The sequence below is a fragment of the Pempheris klunzingeri genome, chromosome 15 (assembly GCF_042242105.1).
Source record: "Pempheris klunzingeri isolate RE-2024b chromosome 15, fPemKlu1.hap1, whole genome shotgun sequence".
NCBI lineage: Eukaryota > Metazoa > Chordata > Actinopteri > Acropomatiformes > Pempheridae > Pempheris > Pempheris klunzingeri.
In genome coordinates this window covers 9013212-9028912 of record NC_092026.1, presented here as the reverse complement: position 1 = coordinate 9028912, position 15701 = coordinate 9013212, and the positions used below count along the sequence as shown (strand labels likewise).

The 15701-nt window shown below is 43.1% G+C and overlaps 3 protein-coding genes across 3 annotated transcripts in view; 2 read left to right on the top strand and 1 right to left on the bottom strand.

The window, feature by feature from the left end:
- LOC139214322 (bcl-2-related ovarian killer protein homolog B-like) overlaps positions 1-15701 on the top strand; it is a 130010-nt gene that overhangs the window by 4395 nt on the left and 109914 nt on the right. The gene's annotated exons all lie outside the window — the stretch shown is intronic.
- Positions 180-15701, top strand: part of clcn2a (chloride channel, voltage-sensitive 2a) — a 32311-nt gene continuing 16789 nt past the window's right edge. Inside the window, exons 1-2 of the mRNA XM_070844478.1 lie at positions 180-265; positions 11444-11612. Of these exons, the coding sequence (XP_070700579.1) occupies positions 215-265; positions 11444-11612 (220 nt within the window). The 5' untranslated portion in view covers positions 180-214. The remainder of the gene's footprint in view (positions 266-11443; positions 11613-15701) is intronic.
- On the bottom strand, positions 8882-10985 carry LOC139213824 (zona pellucida sperm-binding protein 4-like). Its single transcript, XM_070844479.1, has 8 exons — positions 10676-10985; positions 10399-10586; positions 10134-10231; positions 9885-10042; positions 9606-9798; positions 9374-9521; positions 9215-9290; positions 8882-9013 (listed from the first exon to the last, which is right to left on the bottom strand). The coding sequence occupies exons 1-8, from the start codon at positions 10953-10955 to the stop codon at positions 8901-8903; spliced, it is 1254 nt and encodes a 417-aa protein (XP_070700580.1). The 5' UTR covers positions 10956-10985; the 3' UTR covers positions 8882-8900.

Here is a 15701-nt window from a genome sequence, read left to right as displayed (position 1 = left end):
CACACACACACACACAGACACACTCGCTCGCTCACTCGCACACACTCGCTCACACACCGCGGTTTGCATCATGCAGGAGGGCTCATGATAGGAGACCTGTTACGCGCTGCACATGTGATGGCAGGGAGCCGCTCCTCCACACGTTAATTAGCGGGCGACCTGCGCTCCTGAGAGTCTCGGATTGGGTGTCGTTAATGAGGAGGATATTGCGGCAATGGCGAAGGACAAGGCCGAAAACCGGACGCTTCAGTATCAGCAAACTTTGGTGAGTTTTCGGATGAGGTCGTAGATGATGTTTCCCGTCATGTGTAGAGGCGTGCAGGCGGTTCATGGATGTCTGCTCGGCCGAGACACGAGCTGCTGGGTGTTCAGCCGTGTCCTGTGTGACAGCAGGAGGAGACTGTGTGCTGCTTTTCATTGAATATTCCTACACAGGGATCCCAAATGAAATAGTCTCTATTGGCTGATTTGAACGTCTGTGCTCCCTCTAGTTGCTGCTATGTTGTCCCTCCCTGCCCTCCGTTCATTCACCTTGATCCACAGGTGTTGCATCACTCTCACTCTCAGCCTGGCCCACCTTCAGCATTATTAATTCATATCAATTCAGATGTAACCACGCCATGTCAGATTAATTTGTTCAGCTTGACGGAATTCATGTATGGCTATCAGTGATCACTTTATGTATGGCCTAATGGATCATTATGAAGATGTTAATATCCTTGAAACGCAAGATTAGAGCCTCAGTCTGCTCACTGAGCTCTAATGTATTTCGCTCACGTCCTGCGTCTTCCTTATCTCCTCTATTTCTCCTGCAGATCTCTTGTCCCTCCTCGTGCCCCCTCATCTATTCCTCTGTCATCTTCCCCTCAGCCCTTCCTGTTTGCTAGAGCGGCCCCCTCTACTTATGAACCAAAAGTGGAGTGTTTCTGAATATTAATTGCCTCATGCACCAGTTTTCCCCACTCATGTCATTGCAGGACTGACAGTGATACCCTGGAGCACTTCGCGCAGATATCTATATCTTCAGATAGAGATACAGAAAGACAGAAAGGCAAACTAGTGGTTTAAAGTGGCTTAGCACCCTGATTTGGAAAGCCTGTGTTTACAGATGTCTCTCGTCCTCCTTGTCTCTCTTCTCTTGTGTGTATTTTCACATGTGCACGATCTGCCGGTGACTTCGCCTGCCTGCAGCTTTGTTGGGCCCTAGTGGTACAGGGGTGTTTTTCTGCTCTTGTTGGTGTGAAGATCGATCCTGTGCTGTGTGCCTCAGAGTAAAGATCAATAGTAATGTAAAATGGCAGTCAGAGTCTCTGAGGATTGGAACGTGCCGTCTGCCCCCCTCCCTGCCCTCTGATCATAGCACCCAGATCAATGGCTTTATCATTCACTCCCAGCATACCAGTCCATTACCCCAAAATAGATGCATGTGTGTGTCTGTATTTCTGCACATGTAAGCAATTGTGCAGCCTGTGTCCTGATACTTTCTAAGTACAACTTGGATGCACTAGTCCTCAAATGCCTTCCCTCGAGCGAAAAGCATTTGTGTTTTCCTCTTAGGAAACTGAAAGACATGTAGAGATAGATACCAACCACACATTTAAAACAGATAAGTGAGAGCTCACTTAGTTTGCTGGTGTTGTGGCTGCAGTCTAAAATTAGATTCTAATGTTGACAAAAGGCCCCTCTGTGTTTTATTGTTTGCCATCAGCAAGATTCAGAAGATTTTCAGTCATGTGGTTGCTTGAATTATGGCAGCCTGGTGCTGTAGCAGGACTGAGCAGATGACATGGAGCAGATAGAGAAAAATAGAGATCTTTCTGATAACTTCTCCAGGAGGAAGCAGCACAGAAATGTCACCTTCTCATTCACAGCTACACTTAAAAAGGCCATTTCCCTCCAGTATTTATATGTTTCTGGCAATAATCTTTTTATAGACTCAGCAGCTGATTGGCTGTAGTGTTTGCCCAGACAATGGAGCAAAAATAACCTTTTGATTTATGGCTCCTGTTGGTGTTCGAGTCTTACAATCAGAGAGCATTGCTGTGACAATCCATTAGGATAAAATGTGGCGGTTATCATAAACTTATCATTTAAATGAGCTAACTACTGCTGTAATTGATACTATTACATTACAAATGGGAATGATCGCATTTTCTGCTGTGCAAAATCAACCGTAAAGAAAACAATTATTTGATATGTAAATGATGCCCATTCATATATCGTGTACAGCAGCCCTGATGCTGTGTTTTCAGCCACTGCGCCAAACAGATTTCTTAGAAAGCATTTCACAATCCCCGCTAACCTCTCTGAACTCATTATCCAAAGGGAATAGTAAAACAGACAATAAACAAGCTATTTATAGCCATCAAAATATTCATGAATAAAGCAGTGTGTAGAAACTCTTTATTTTAGGCAGCAGCAGTCGGGTCCTGTGTGGAGATCCAGGAGAGATCCTTTGAGCAGTGACAGCAGTCAGTTGGAGAGCGTCTGTTGCATGGGTCACTGGCTTCTGCGACTGCTGTCAGGTGCAGTGCATTCTGGGACAGTGGCTGTGTGCCTTACTGGCATCTCGTGGGATGGAGGGATGGAGCAGGTAAAGTGGAGAAAGCGCAGGTCAGAGACTGAAAATAAAAGAGATGGAGACAGACAGTGTTGTGGTGACTTGGTGTCGGAGGGTTTCAGCCTTCCATCTGAAGCTTTTTCAAAAGCTTTATTCAGCGGTGTGGGAGGTCTGGATGTGTCACAGGGTTTGTGTGTGTGCTCATGTCTTTTCTCTTTTTAGCGTGGGTAGGTTTGCTCCATAGGTCTCCCATATGCATTAAGTTTGTGGGTGTGTGTGTGTGTGTGTGTGTAGGTGGTTTGTGTGCACCTACGCATATGTATCTGCCTACACATGTGCTTAAATGAGCGTGTGGTGAGTCTCTGTCAGAGCAGATGTTAGAGACGGCGTGTCCATGTCCTTCCAGCAGCAGGAGGCTTGAGGATTTGGCTGCCGCAGGGATCAAAGTCATGATCCACCTGAAGAGGAAAAGCCCCCACCCACATCTCCCCTCACCCCACCCCGCCAGCCCTCGCCACAGGGCACTGCAGCACCGCAGAAGCGGTAGCCTATGCGGTGCGCAAGCTGCCGGCCTCTCTGAATGAATGCACGTGTGTGTTTGTTTCTGAGTAACCTGCTGCAGTAATTGTCAACACAGCACCTGCGAAGATCCACTTCTCACTCTTCCATATGTCTGAGGTTGCTACACATTTAAAGCTGCTGCAACAAAAAAAATTATGTAAAAATAGGCAAATGGCAGCACAGGAAAAGAGAGCGTCTTAAAGTCCCTCACTGAGACAAAGAAGTAGCAGCCGGTCTGGAAATCTGCAAATTCTGGTATCGATTATGATTTCTGCAGCTACAGCAAAATGAGAAAAGGAAAAATACAAGATATCTGTGTCTGTAGCATCGTTACTTTTATATACTGAATACCAATGCATACATTTTTGTATGTGGGATGGATACAATAGTACATACAGTATTAAGACTGCACATATTTGCATAATGTTAGTTTGCAGCATTCAGACACAGACTGTCTCAGTGAATAAGCACTCTGTCCACAAAAAAACTGGACTGTGAGATCTGTTGCCTTTCTCTTGTCTTTTGTATTGTTTCGTGTAACGTGTCACAGACCAGTTGGTTGGTAAATATGAGCATGCTGTTTGCTGTTTACTTCCTTCACTATGAAGGATTTCTGGGATTTGAAATTAAACAGTGTTACCGTGCATCTCATTGTCATTTGATGATGCAGCTAGGAGAAGTTTCCTTTTTGAAACAATGACAGATAGTTGAATAGACTATCATACATATATCTGTGTATCTCAGCATCTTTCTCTCTGTCGCTGTCAGACACACACACACACACACACACACACACACACACACGCATAAAAGCGCTGTCTCTTCAGGGGGGTCTAGTTGCTCATAGTCAGCATTCTGTCCGTTCTCTCACACAGAGGCTGGCTTGGGTCCATTTCAGGTCCTGTCACTTCCAAATAGTGCTGTTACCTGCACACCACTAAACAGGCCACTGCAGAGACTGCAGACAGAAAAAATCCATCTCAATTCATTTGACTGTTCCAATAGACCGTGCTCACTGTACTGTGGAGCCTGTGTTCACGAACCAAAGAGCTCAATTTCCAAGAGCTTCCAAAATACAATATCCTCAAACACTCTGTTGTAACAAACATTGGTTGTCAACCCAAAATGAAAGAGTATTATTGTGATATTTTGTTTATTTTCAAGAGACAGAAGAAAAGAAAATCCTGCCATTTGAAAAGCTTTGACCTAAAAACGATGATTATTAATTGATTGCCAAAATGGTCACCAGTTAATTTTCTGTGTTGATTGACGAATCGGTTTTTCATCTACTTTGTTCAGCTCCTCTGTGAGATAGAGGAAGATTTTATGTTCTTGAAATGTAGTGGGGTATAGAAGTATGAGAATATAACGCAGCATAAAATGTACATATTGAAGTAATTTAAAACTGCACTTCAGTAGTCAAAATAACAGCACGTAAACTTTAGATACCACGACTAGAAAAAAAAATAAAATGCTGTTATTTCTTAACAAGCTTAAGATTTAAAAAAAAAAACAGACAGACCTTTCAGTCTTTTATTCCCCATTCTGACTCCCTTTAATGCTCATTTTAAACCTGTTGCAAACATAATCCCTGTAGACGAGTGTCATTATGTACACAAAATAACCAGCTCCCCCCTCAAGCCTCGTTCTGACAAGAAGCTCGATCTGTCAGTCTCTCTGACATCGCCCCCCTCCCAGCTCTCCCTCATCCTTTGTGCTGCTTTCTACCAACATGATCAGAGTGTTTGTTGCTGTATTTTCACTTGTCTGGGTTTAACACGCGTGCACAGGTCTGGTCGACAGCATCAATGTTTTTCATGTTCATGTTTATTTTGTGTGTGTGTGTGTGTGTGTGCTCTGACTCATAGGTAATTATTCTAAAAGAAGCCTCCGCTACCTATATTAATGCAAATGTACACAGCGGGATGAGTCAAATTTTTCTCTTCCAGCTCTAATTCAATTTTCAGTCTTGTCCCTGGAGGTTTCAGGACTCGGATTAGCCCGAGTACTTTAGTCCTCCTGTTATTCCCCCGGTCTCAGCAGCAGACACTCAGCGCAAGTTTAAGTAATCACCTGCCACAACAGTATGTGCGAGTTTAAGGGTGTAAAACATCCATATTTCTCTCTGCACTGATGGATCCTTTCACTCTCAAACACTGCAAAAAAGATTAAAATCGCCTTATTAGTATGTATTAATAAAGAGCAGCAGGGATGAAAGTTTTAGATGTTGAAGCCTTCATCATTAGAGTGTCAAATATTTGTCCTTGCTGTCTCCTCACAACGAATAAATTATCCTGCAGTGCCTTGGGAATAGCTGAATTATAAAGAACTTTATCTCATCTGTAGTGCTAGGCTTGCACATGGTCTGACGAAGAGAAAGGCGACAAACTGAGTGCGGTAGCTGCAAAGTAGGGGGTCTTACGCAGTATGAAGTTGGTGGACATGTGGCGCTCTCTCCAGGTGAACTGGATGGAACCTGATGGTGCCGCATCCCTTGTTAGTATGTAAAAGTGGAAGGCAATACAGGATACAGGATTTTTGAGGTGGATAGTGGATGGATAAAGTCTTCTATGGTGTTTCATATTATGGTATCAATATGACATTGTAGATTTTTATGGAAACTCATTTGAGGAAACATTTATAGATAGAATGTTTTTTTCTGTTTTCTTTTTACATGATCCGATGAATTGGTTTTGACAAACTAGAGTGTTTCATGACACCGATGCAACAATGTTGTCAATTCAACATTATCATATGGCTGTGGTGTGTCAAAATCTCGAATAGTGGACAAATTGTCTTAAGTTATATACAGTATCTTCATGGCACATGGCAGAAGCATTTAAGTGTCCATAAGAGGTTCCAGTTTGATGAAGATACATTTTGAGACATTTACAGAATGGAAGACATTTGTGAAAACAAAAAGATTAGTTAAAGATGAATGTTATGACCTAATCTACATCCTTAGTTTGATATCTATACACATTTACATGTGATGTGGGGAAAGGGGTTTGCAGGCACTCGGAACTAAATTCACAGCATTAATGCATATTTTTCTGCTATGTCAGTGGAAATGGTTCTTTGCCTCACACTCACAGAATATCTAGACTGAATAAGCCTCACCTCTGAGTGGTTAAGTCAAAGTAAAAGAGTCTCAGGCTGCACTTCCTCACCAGATGCAAAGTCAGTATATTTTTTTCCCATGTTTGGGCCTTAATAGATCATTTTACGGTTTCTAATTTGTTCGTGTTTGCAGGGGGCAACTGTGAGAATTAATGTTCAAGTAAGGATCCATTAATGAGGAGAATTATGATGTGAGCCATGTTTGATTGATTGACAGGTGACGCAGCCTATCACTGTCAGCCATGATAGCTGCTGCCTGCTCGCCTCCTCTTAACTCCACTCAAGATTCCTCTTGCTTTTTGTCCAAATTTGGATTGTCTGGCTCTGAGATGCTGTTTTTCCAATAGATTTAGTAAGAGGAATGTGAGTTGGATTATCTCTCAGTTCTGACACCAATCTATTTGTCGTAAACACTGTTTCTTCCCTTGTGAAACAATTATGCACCCAACAGGAACACTACTTGCTTTAAGCATTGCAGCTCATGAAAAACCAGTCAGTAGCAAACTGTGGGAGGCAGGAGTTGAACTGGTGCAGAGGGTTGTGATGTGGGAGGTAAACTGACTAATGTAGATACAGAAGTCAGTCACATGAGAGGTAAACTGGTTACAGATAACAGCTCATTTAACCCACAGGGTCCCACCTGCTGCTCTCCCAGGGGGCCGTGCTCCAGATGGCCAGTGATTGCTTTCACACAGGCCAAAGAAAGAAACACGAACAGGCCCCGTTCATACTCCTCGTGGGTGTTTGTCTGGTGCTGCTGGTGGGTTTGTGCGTGCCTATAGTGTATGTGTGGGTGCATGAAAATTTGTTTGCTAACACACAAGATGCCATAAGAAAGTTGATATGGAGTGTAGCTGTGAATAGATTTTAATTTCACAGTGTAATGATGATAAAACCAGTTAGCAACCAGAAAAACCAACTGTGTCTGTCACTTCCATGCATTACTTCATTGGTGAGGATCTTCAGAAGTTGAGAGACATGGCTCATTTAATTTGGGAAATGCTAACCCAGCCATAATGATTTTCCTTTGATGAAGTAGTAGAACCGCCCTCTGACCTGTCGTCATTTTGGGAGTTTTACAGTGTGCATGCTTATTTTCTAATTGTGTGCAAAATTGGATTTTTGAATTGAATCTGGTGATTCTATTCTTAAAATTAAGAATACGTGGTATCCCATAGAGGTGTTCAGTACAAAGTCATCAACAAGCTACACAGTCAGTGACTGTGAATCTTCTAACTGAACAAAATGATTCAAAGCAGTTAAGTGATTCATAATTTCCCACCTCTAGTGTCCTGGTGGCCACAGCATCTCTGTATCTAAACTGTTGATTTCCAATAAGGCAAACTGCCCCAAAAAACTGCCTTACTGATTTTTATAAACTATGCAGGTGTGAAGGTTGTTTCTGCATTCATTGCAGCTTTAAGATACGACAGAATCAACCTCAATAGCTACAAAGAAATGTAGATGGAAGGCAGCTTGCAAGCATAAATTGTCATAATTATAAAACTATCAAAAGATATATATATGCATTTTTATGTAAGAATGAAAGACAATCTGGATTCTCAGACAGTTTTGGTCAAATATAATTAGTGCTGGAGAGCACACTTTTGCAGAACAGTATTGGTTTTCACTGACTAATTTGCATGATTGTTTTCCCCAAATTTTAACTCTGCATGCATTTATTTTAATGGACAGCATTTTTAAACCGTGGCAACACTTGTTTACATGTCACTCCACTGACATGTTTATGCTTGTCCACACAGGGGCTGTTAGGGTTTGTTGGCAGGCACCTATTGGCTGATTTCTCCAGGATTTGGCTGTGTGGCCTACAGATTAGGCATTGCTGCTGTCTGGATGTGATGTATTGCTGCGTCTTGCTTAAACGCTTCCCAGCAGGTTGGAGGTTATAGTGGAGGGAGATGAGCATCCTGACAGCATGGTCCTCTCTGCTCGTCAGCCAGATTGAACCTATACAGCTGCTCTGCTTTCCCTCTGCACCTCCTGTTCATGCGTGCAGAAAGAGCGAGTCTGGAGGAGTCGTGATGCCCATTTCAATGAGGGGGTGGAGGACTTGAGTGGGACAAAAAAGGAAAAAAAAAAAAAAGCTGAGCTGAGCAGTGAAGGAGAGATGTTGCAAGTTGTGGCATACAGAGAAACCAAGAGGGACTGCCATCAAAAAATAAAGCGCAAGAGGGGGAGAATGAGACTAGCAGTGAGCATTGTAGAGTTGCGACACTCATCCTAATGTGGCTGTGGCTCGAGAACAGCCAGTGTTAGAAGGTAAAGAATCATGTTTATGCCATAGCAGTATTGGAAAACAGTTGCTGTAGTTAAGCACAACATTTCTCTCAGCTACAAGAGCAAATTATAGCCAATACCAGTATGTGTGCATGTCTTATGGTTCATCAAGATATCGTCACATCTTTCAGTGAAGTATAGACTTACAGCAACATACCCAGTTGTAATGTAACCTCATGATTTCTCAGCACAAGTCAGGAAGAGGGTGTTGCATTACTTGCTCAACTAAACTGCTTCTACACAAAATCTAACTCAGCAAGAAATGTATAGAGAGCGACCTTCAAAGAACAATTTAAAGATCCCATGAGTAAGCATGAGGCTTTATTAAAAGTCATGGCCACACAAGGCTGCCAGTGGATAATCATCGTTTCAGTTTGGCATTGGGAGCAGATTTGGTCCCTTTCATCAGGATCACCTCGCCGCTTGAGACAAGAGCCCTCTGACTTGAGGAAACTGTCTTCACAGCAGCTCTTCCTGCAAGAGAAGAGTGGAAAGTTTAGAAAAACGTGACTGAAGTGTATCAGTTTTGATAATTTGTCAAAAATGCTAAACATTTAACACTGGCTATGACACTGAAGTACCCAACTCTGGACTACCAGGTTTCAGTTTCTGGCATTAGAGCAATTAAACAGTTAAATTGTTTGTGCCAGCCATATTTCAGTTTGAGCTACTCACGTTGCCGGTGGCATGGCTGTTGACAAGAGTTTGTGCTGCTGGGATAACACACTACTGTAGCACAATGGATGAACACCTGAAAGAGTTAAAGTTGCATATTTGAGCAAGAAAATCAGTTATTTTCATTTAAGGGATGTCAGTGCCATGAATAAGTATTACCGTGTCTTGCTGAGTAGTGAAGGTGTTTTGATCCACGAAAGTGAACATTTGAAAGATGAAACGTTTGTAGTGTGCTGGATAATGGAGCCCAGAGGAGCCATCCACAGGCACCACTCTGGTCAAGTAACGGTCATCATGGTAGGGACACCTGGAGCCAACAAGAGCTCATGGTTAGAACAAACAAAATTACATTAGTAATTAAAGCTACGTTTTTTTTTAAAACCATATATACCCATCAACCAGAAGGTCCCACTGTGGCAAGCCATGAGGATTGGGGGTGGAAGTGGCCCAGCAGTGCTCCAGGTTCAGGACAATGTTGGGGTCAGACCTGTCCACAATGTTAACCTCAACATAGACTGCTTCCCTCAGCACTTTAGTGACTGGGTAGTCAGCTGGAGTGTAGAAGGAGTGGTACGCTGCCTCTTCTGCAAGAGAAGATAGTACAGCTGTAATATACAAGCCATAAATTCTGCACTAGTTTGGATCGTTTTAAGACTCATGTGCCACTGACCCGCCACACATCCCTTCGAGTGACACTGTCCATTGCCCAGTCTGAGCTCCACTCTGAGGGGTCCTATAGCAGCAACTGGCACGGGTGGAGGAACAGCGTTCACCTCCATGACCAGAGCCTCCACAGCCGTGCCAGAATACCTGCACTGGAACAGTAACCTGTTGGAGAGAAAGCAGACAACTTTACATCTCAGGAAACATTAGGGGGCCACAAAAGCAATGAGGGAGATTGATTTTTACACAAACTCACTCAAAATGGCTGTCCCTAGTGATTGATCCTTTAGGTCCAAGTCCCACTTCATACGAGGAAGACATGTGGTTCTCATAAACTACATTATCCTCTTCCTCCTGCAGGAAAAAGGAGGAATAAGTTGTGTAAAGAGATTTAAAAATGAGTTTAAAAATGCTGTTGACAATTCCAAGTCATGCTGTGCATTCTAGTTTAACATTTAGAATATGAATTGTTGGTTTCCAGACTTAAGCCACATGTTAGCTAAAGCAAATACTGAACAAACCTTGATTGTGGTACCACAAGCAGTCACAGGGAACTGAAAGATAGTGAAGGTAGAGGTGGAGTCAACAGGAGCACAGGAGGGGTCATTTGTTTCTAGCAGGCTGACCGAGTCCACATCTATTTGGGGCACAGTGGCATCTCGAGCCACAACCACCACAAACTGTCCATCCCTGGTACACTGTACAGTCACTGGGTGAGAAGAAAATAGTGGGATTAGTGCATCTGACAGTCTACATACACCAATTTGAACAAGAAAATACTATAGAGAGCACAGATACCTGCTTTCCCATAGTAGCACTGGTAGCCATTATAGCAGCAGTTTATGTTTTCACACTGTTCAGCTGAGATATCTTGAGTCCCACACCGGATCTTTTCACCCTCCTCCACCTGGCACTTATCAAAGGGAGCTGCAGGTGGAGGGACCTTGGCCTGTTGTTGAGGCAGCTGAGGAGGAGGTTGGAGTTTCTGCAGAGGCAGCGCCCAGTGATGCTGGGCAGTCACATCACAAGCCAAACTAACCACTACCATAACACCAAACAGCCACTTGAAAAGCTCCATTCTGGTATTAGGAACCACACACTGGCAAAAAAAAAAATGCAACGACAGTATCTATGTCTCAGACAGGCTCAGGCTTTATACATGATTGATTATGTGTAGATTGCTAAGAACTCCTCCTCTCATTAGGAGTGGATTGCGTGGCAGCCCTGCAGAGTTAATCAGCTGGGAGCTGACAGGTGGAGCCTATCGTCTGCTCATCTGTCTGAAAAGAAACCATTAGATGACAGTTGAAAGTCTGAGTGGATTATTTTTTTTCTAAAAAAGCTATGTGGAGCTGTGAGCTGCAGGCAGTGAATTTTCTGACACCTGTGCCTGTTTATTCCAAACTTGAACTTCAGAGTGTTTACAGAAGCTGACAATCTTTTCTGTGACCCAACACCGAATACATTCTTCAAGTTAAAAACCTGCTGCAGTACACTTTCAATGCCTCCCATTGCATCACCTGTATAGGTATATAAGTTCTCCTTTTCTGTCTCTCAAATACACAGATGTATGGGCGCTACACCCAGGAGCTGGGTGTGTATGCCAAAGAGGAAGCGGCCCGCCTACGGGATGGAGGAGTCCGGGATGGCGGAGGACTACGCAGGAACACCAGTGTTCGTAGTCGTGCTGCAGATCTGCTGGAGTACGAGAAAGACCCCTGTGCAAAGTGCCAATGTAAGTGGTGATAATGCCCTAAAGCCCTAAATCTTCCAGCGCGCTCACAGGGACAAAGTGTACAGGTGGTGGAGCGCTCCGACATGTTGTGAAGGTCAGAGCAAAGCAGTGTTCAGTGCTCATAAACAAAGTGAATCTGGAGTGTGTGTGTGCAGCAGATCGTGGCGCTCAAGCAAGTGTGAAAGTTGTGTGAAAACACTGACATCTTAAAGTACAGCAGAGCGGCAACCTGACACAAGGGAGCAGTAGAGGATGTAAACACGATTAAATGTGACTGATCTGAGCAATGACCTCCAGCCAACAAGGGCTGTCTCAATGTCAGACAAAGACAGCCCCCTCTGCTGGCTGCCAGTGGCCCACAGTGTACACATCTGTGTGTGTTGAGAGATGTTTGCTTGGCTCTGACTGTATATATATGTGTGTGTGTGTGTGTGTGTGTGTGTGTGTGTGTGTGTATTTTTGTTTGTGTGAGCACAACGCTGATCTGAACTGTCAGATTATTTTATGTCTAGTCTTCCCAGATGACTGCAGATAAGGGAGTGGCACCAGAAGAGAGCTCCACTTCAGACTACTCAACAATAACAGAGTGATAGATCCTGACTGCGTGTCTGCGTCTTGCATCCTCCAAATGTGCTTATTTTTATTTGCACTTTATTGAACCTTCATTTACGCATTTTGCTGAAATCAATCCCTATACGATTCAAACTCACCACTTATCCACAGTAACAAGGACAGCATACTGTGAGATACACAATTTTAATTCCCCTCACCTGCATTGTATTGATGTGGTGGATTAAAACAGAATGAGAAAATATGTTATGTTTGTGTGTGTGATTTTGGTTCGAGCTGAAATGTGTAGTCGATTAATCGAATAGATGATAAACAGAAAATGCCAACTATTACTCAAAAATAGAGTATTTGATAATATGTCCCCCCCTTTTTTTTTTTTTTTAGGAAAAATGCCAAATGAATTCTTCTTATGTGAGAATTTGCTTGTGTTCTATGATGTTAAACTAAATATCATTTTTTTTTTTTTTGCTGCTTAAAAATAGAAAAGACATTCTTCATAACAGAACTTGTCTCAGAATCATCACATTTTTACATTTGCTTCAAAATCAAAGTAATCCACTGATAGTTGTCTGCACACGCATGAGTACAAGACATTTTAGAGAGAGACAGACAGAGAGACAGAGACTTTGTTTGCACGTGTTCTTGCACCAGTGTGGCTGTTTTCCAGGATCCTTCTCAGCCCCTTTGCCCTTGTGACTGGTGATCTGATTAAAGCTCAATAGATTGCACCACAGGTGAAAGCTACACTATATCAGCCTAGCCTCGCTCGCTCGCTCGCTCACGGTAATGGAAGCCATTTAAAACAATCACTCTCAGATCAGGAGCCAGCCAGAGTGATTGGTGTGCTGGCTGTTTGTGTGCCGTCTGTGTGCTCGTAGATCAAGAGGTGTTTGTATTTTTAGACTCGTCTTTAGATATAGATGCTCAGGCTGGACGGGCTCTGCTGTTGTCTTGCTAAGTAATGTGTAGGGAGAAAAGCTTCAGCTTTCGAAGTGGGAGTTTTAGTGTTTTCCTCTCATGTATCTGTGTGGGAACATCATCTCTGTGGGTGATGGACTACGAGTGTGTGCCTCGGGTTCAGATCAGAAACTGGAGCCGCAGCTTTTGAATAAGGCAGCCCACACACGCTGCCAACGGCTCTGCTACCGGTCGTGATGGAGAGCTAAAAACATATTCTGCCTCACTGTGTTTATTTTGACTCACAGAGTGAATCCTTCTGAGATTTCAAAGCTGACGATATTCAGATCTCTGTCTACCAGCTACTGTAATGTCACATGTCATGTTTGGCTTTGCATCCAGCACTGTTTAAAGGTGAAAGACACTCCTATATTTTTACTGTTATTCCTGATTACAGCCAGTCGACTTCAGGTGATGCAATGCAGGAGTAGCAGAGGTGGAGAGAGTGTCTGGCGTTGGGTGTGATTTTTATTAAGGGATCAGGAGAAGACATCTGTGAACGCCACTGAGCCTGCGGATGTGAGCGTGAGCCAAGATGCACACGGAAGTATGTGGCTTTGCAGGTGCCAGACGTGTGTGTGTGTGTGTGTGTATGTGAGTGAGAGAGAGATAGAGAGAGGAAATTAAAGACAGAGAAGCTGTGGGAATGGGAATTTTCCCATCTTCTTTTCCAGTTAACTGAGATAAAACATATAGATCCAGTGAAGAACATGGCAGTCTATTTTTAACTCTCTGTGTGTCCACTGTGTGACATGGTTGTCTGCACATGACTGTTTGTTTGTCTGCTTTATGTGCATGTGTACATTCTCTATTGGCAGCTAGTCATCCAGCAGGTGGCCTGGGCGCCGGGCAGCTTGCCCCGTCATGCACACAGTTGCGCCCCGCCTTTCCTTGAGAGATTCAGCATCCCCCCGTGACCTGAATCCTGCACCAGAAAGACTGCTGCAATGTACACGATTCGATTTACGATATAGCAGCAAGGTCATTCAGACAACAAGAAGTGAACATGACCCTGAAGTAAGAGTGTAACTTCTCTTCCTATAAATACAAACATGAGCAGTGAAGTCACAAATTTGACAAATTGAGATTCATACATTTCTCATATTTGTAAATTTTCCCCGATGGGGGATCAAAAAAGTCCATCTCATTTTTTTAGTTCGGAGCTTTTTGAAACTTTCTTATGAGTAAAATGTCCAAATAGAAGAGTTCGACTCAGCCTTAAAGAACAAGTGGTGGTACAGTCTATGGTGGTTATAGTCTGTATTTTTCTTCATCCAACGATGTCTTGATCTCTCCGTACCCTGTCTTTTTACATTCAGCTCCAAGTCCTTTAAACTGGCCACAATTATATAATTTGATTTTTAAAAACCTTAGTAATTTCCTCAAACACTTGTTTTTAGCAAAGGTTACTCAATCAGCAGTAAATAGTGCATTTATTTTTTTTTATGAAATATAGATTTTCTGAAGTGGATTATTACACATTTATCACACAAGTGGGTTTTTATAGTAGGTGTATGTGGGATTGACTAAAAATGTGATTACGTGATCATGTTCACCGCATCATGATACTGAGTCATTTTTCAAGTAAAAAAGGCCAAATATTTGACTGCTCCGGTCATAATCTGCTTCTGCCCCTCCTCTCAAGCCACATTTTCACTTCTCCCAGGCCATGTTCTCGTCTCTACCACACAGACCTGCCATTCTCCATCTATCCACCAGATGCCCTCGGACTTTCCCTCTTTTCCCCGTCACCTGACCCATCTACACACCTGTTGCCACTTCACTTATCTGCTCTGCAGTTACTTGCAGGACCTCCCTGCCACCTCCTCACCTGCATCTCATTCCCCCATCATACACTCACCATGTGTACCGGTCTACTTCCTGGTTCATCACCAGATTGTGGATAAATGTTGCTTTGTGTTACGCTCTTGCTTTCTAGCCACTGGTGAGCTGTTTATCTGGAACCTGAAACATATTTTGACCTTTTGCGTGTTTGTTGGACTTTGGATTTCTGCCTGCTCCCTTTTGAATATCTTTGCCTGTCTGTGACTGATTGTCTTGTTCTGACCCCTGTCTGCTTCACTGACTCCGTAAGCCATTGTACCTCCCTTGTGTGTGTGTGTAATTAAACCACTGAACTGGAGCATATCAGCCTCAGTCGTCTGCATTTGGGTCCTTTTCCTGTATTCCTGTTACGCCTGCTCACACCTGTTGTGACAGTTCCAGTTTCTTGAAAGATCGTGATGCTTTTCCACTTTTGATGGGACAAAACATTTGAAGGTGTTCCCTTGAGCTCTGGAACATTTTGACAGGACTTTTTTCACAGGTTTTCTGATGTTTTACTAGAACAAACAATTAACTTGGAAATAATTGCTAAATGTCGCAAAGTGCAGTGGTAGATAGATAGATACTTTAATAATCCTTAACAGGAAATTACAATAGCACGGCAGCTTTCCAAGCAGACATACATCAACAGTGCAAGCAGATAATACAAAACAGTCAAAAAAAACCACACAGTTAAAATACAATAAATAAATAAAAAGAGGTTCAGAGTTATTTTTT

Excerpts from the sequence above, each read along its gene's own strand:
- LOC139213824 (XM_070844479.1), bottom strand. The coding sequence starts at position 10,955 with ATGGAGCTTTTCAAGTGGCTGTTTGGTGTTATGGTAGTGGTTAGTTTG. Across the intron at positions 10,232-10,398 it reads CTTGTGGTACCACAATCAAG|GAGGAAGAGGATAATGTAGT; the intron begins GTTTGTTCAGTA and ends TTTTTCCTGCAG. Across the intron at positions 9,799-9,884 it reads CTCGAAGGGATGTGTGGCGG|AAGAGGCAGCGTACCACTCC; the intron begins GTCAGTGGCACA and ends CTTCTCTTGCAG.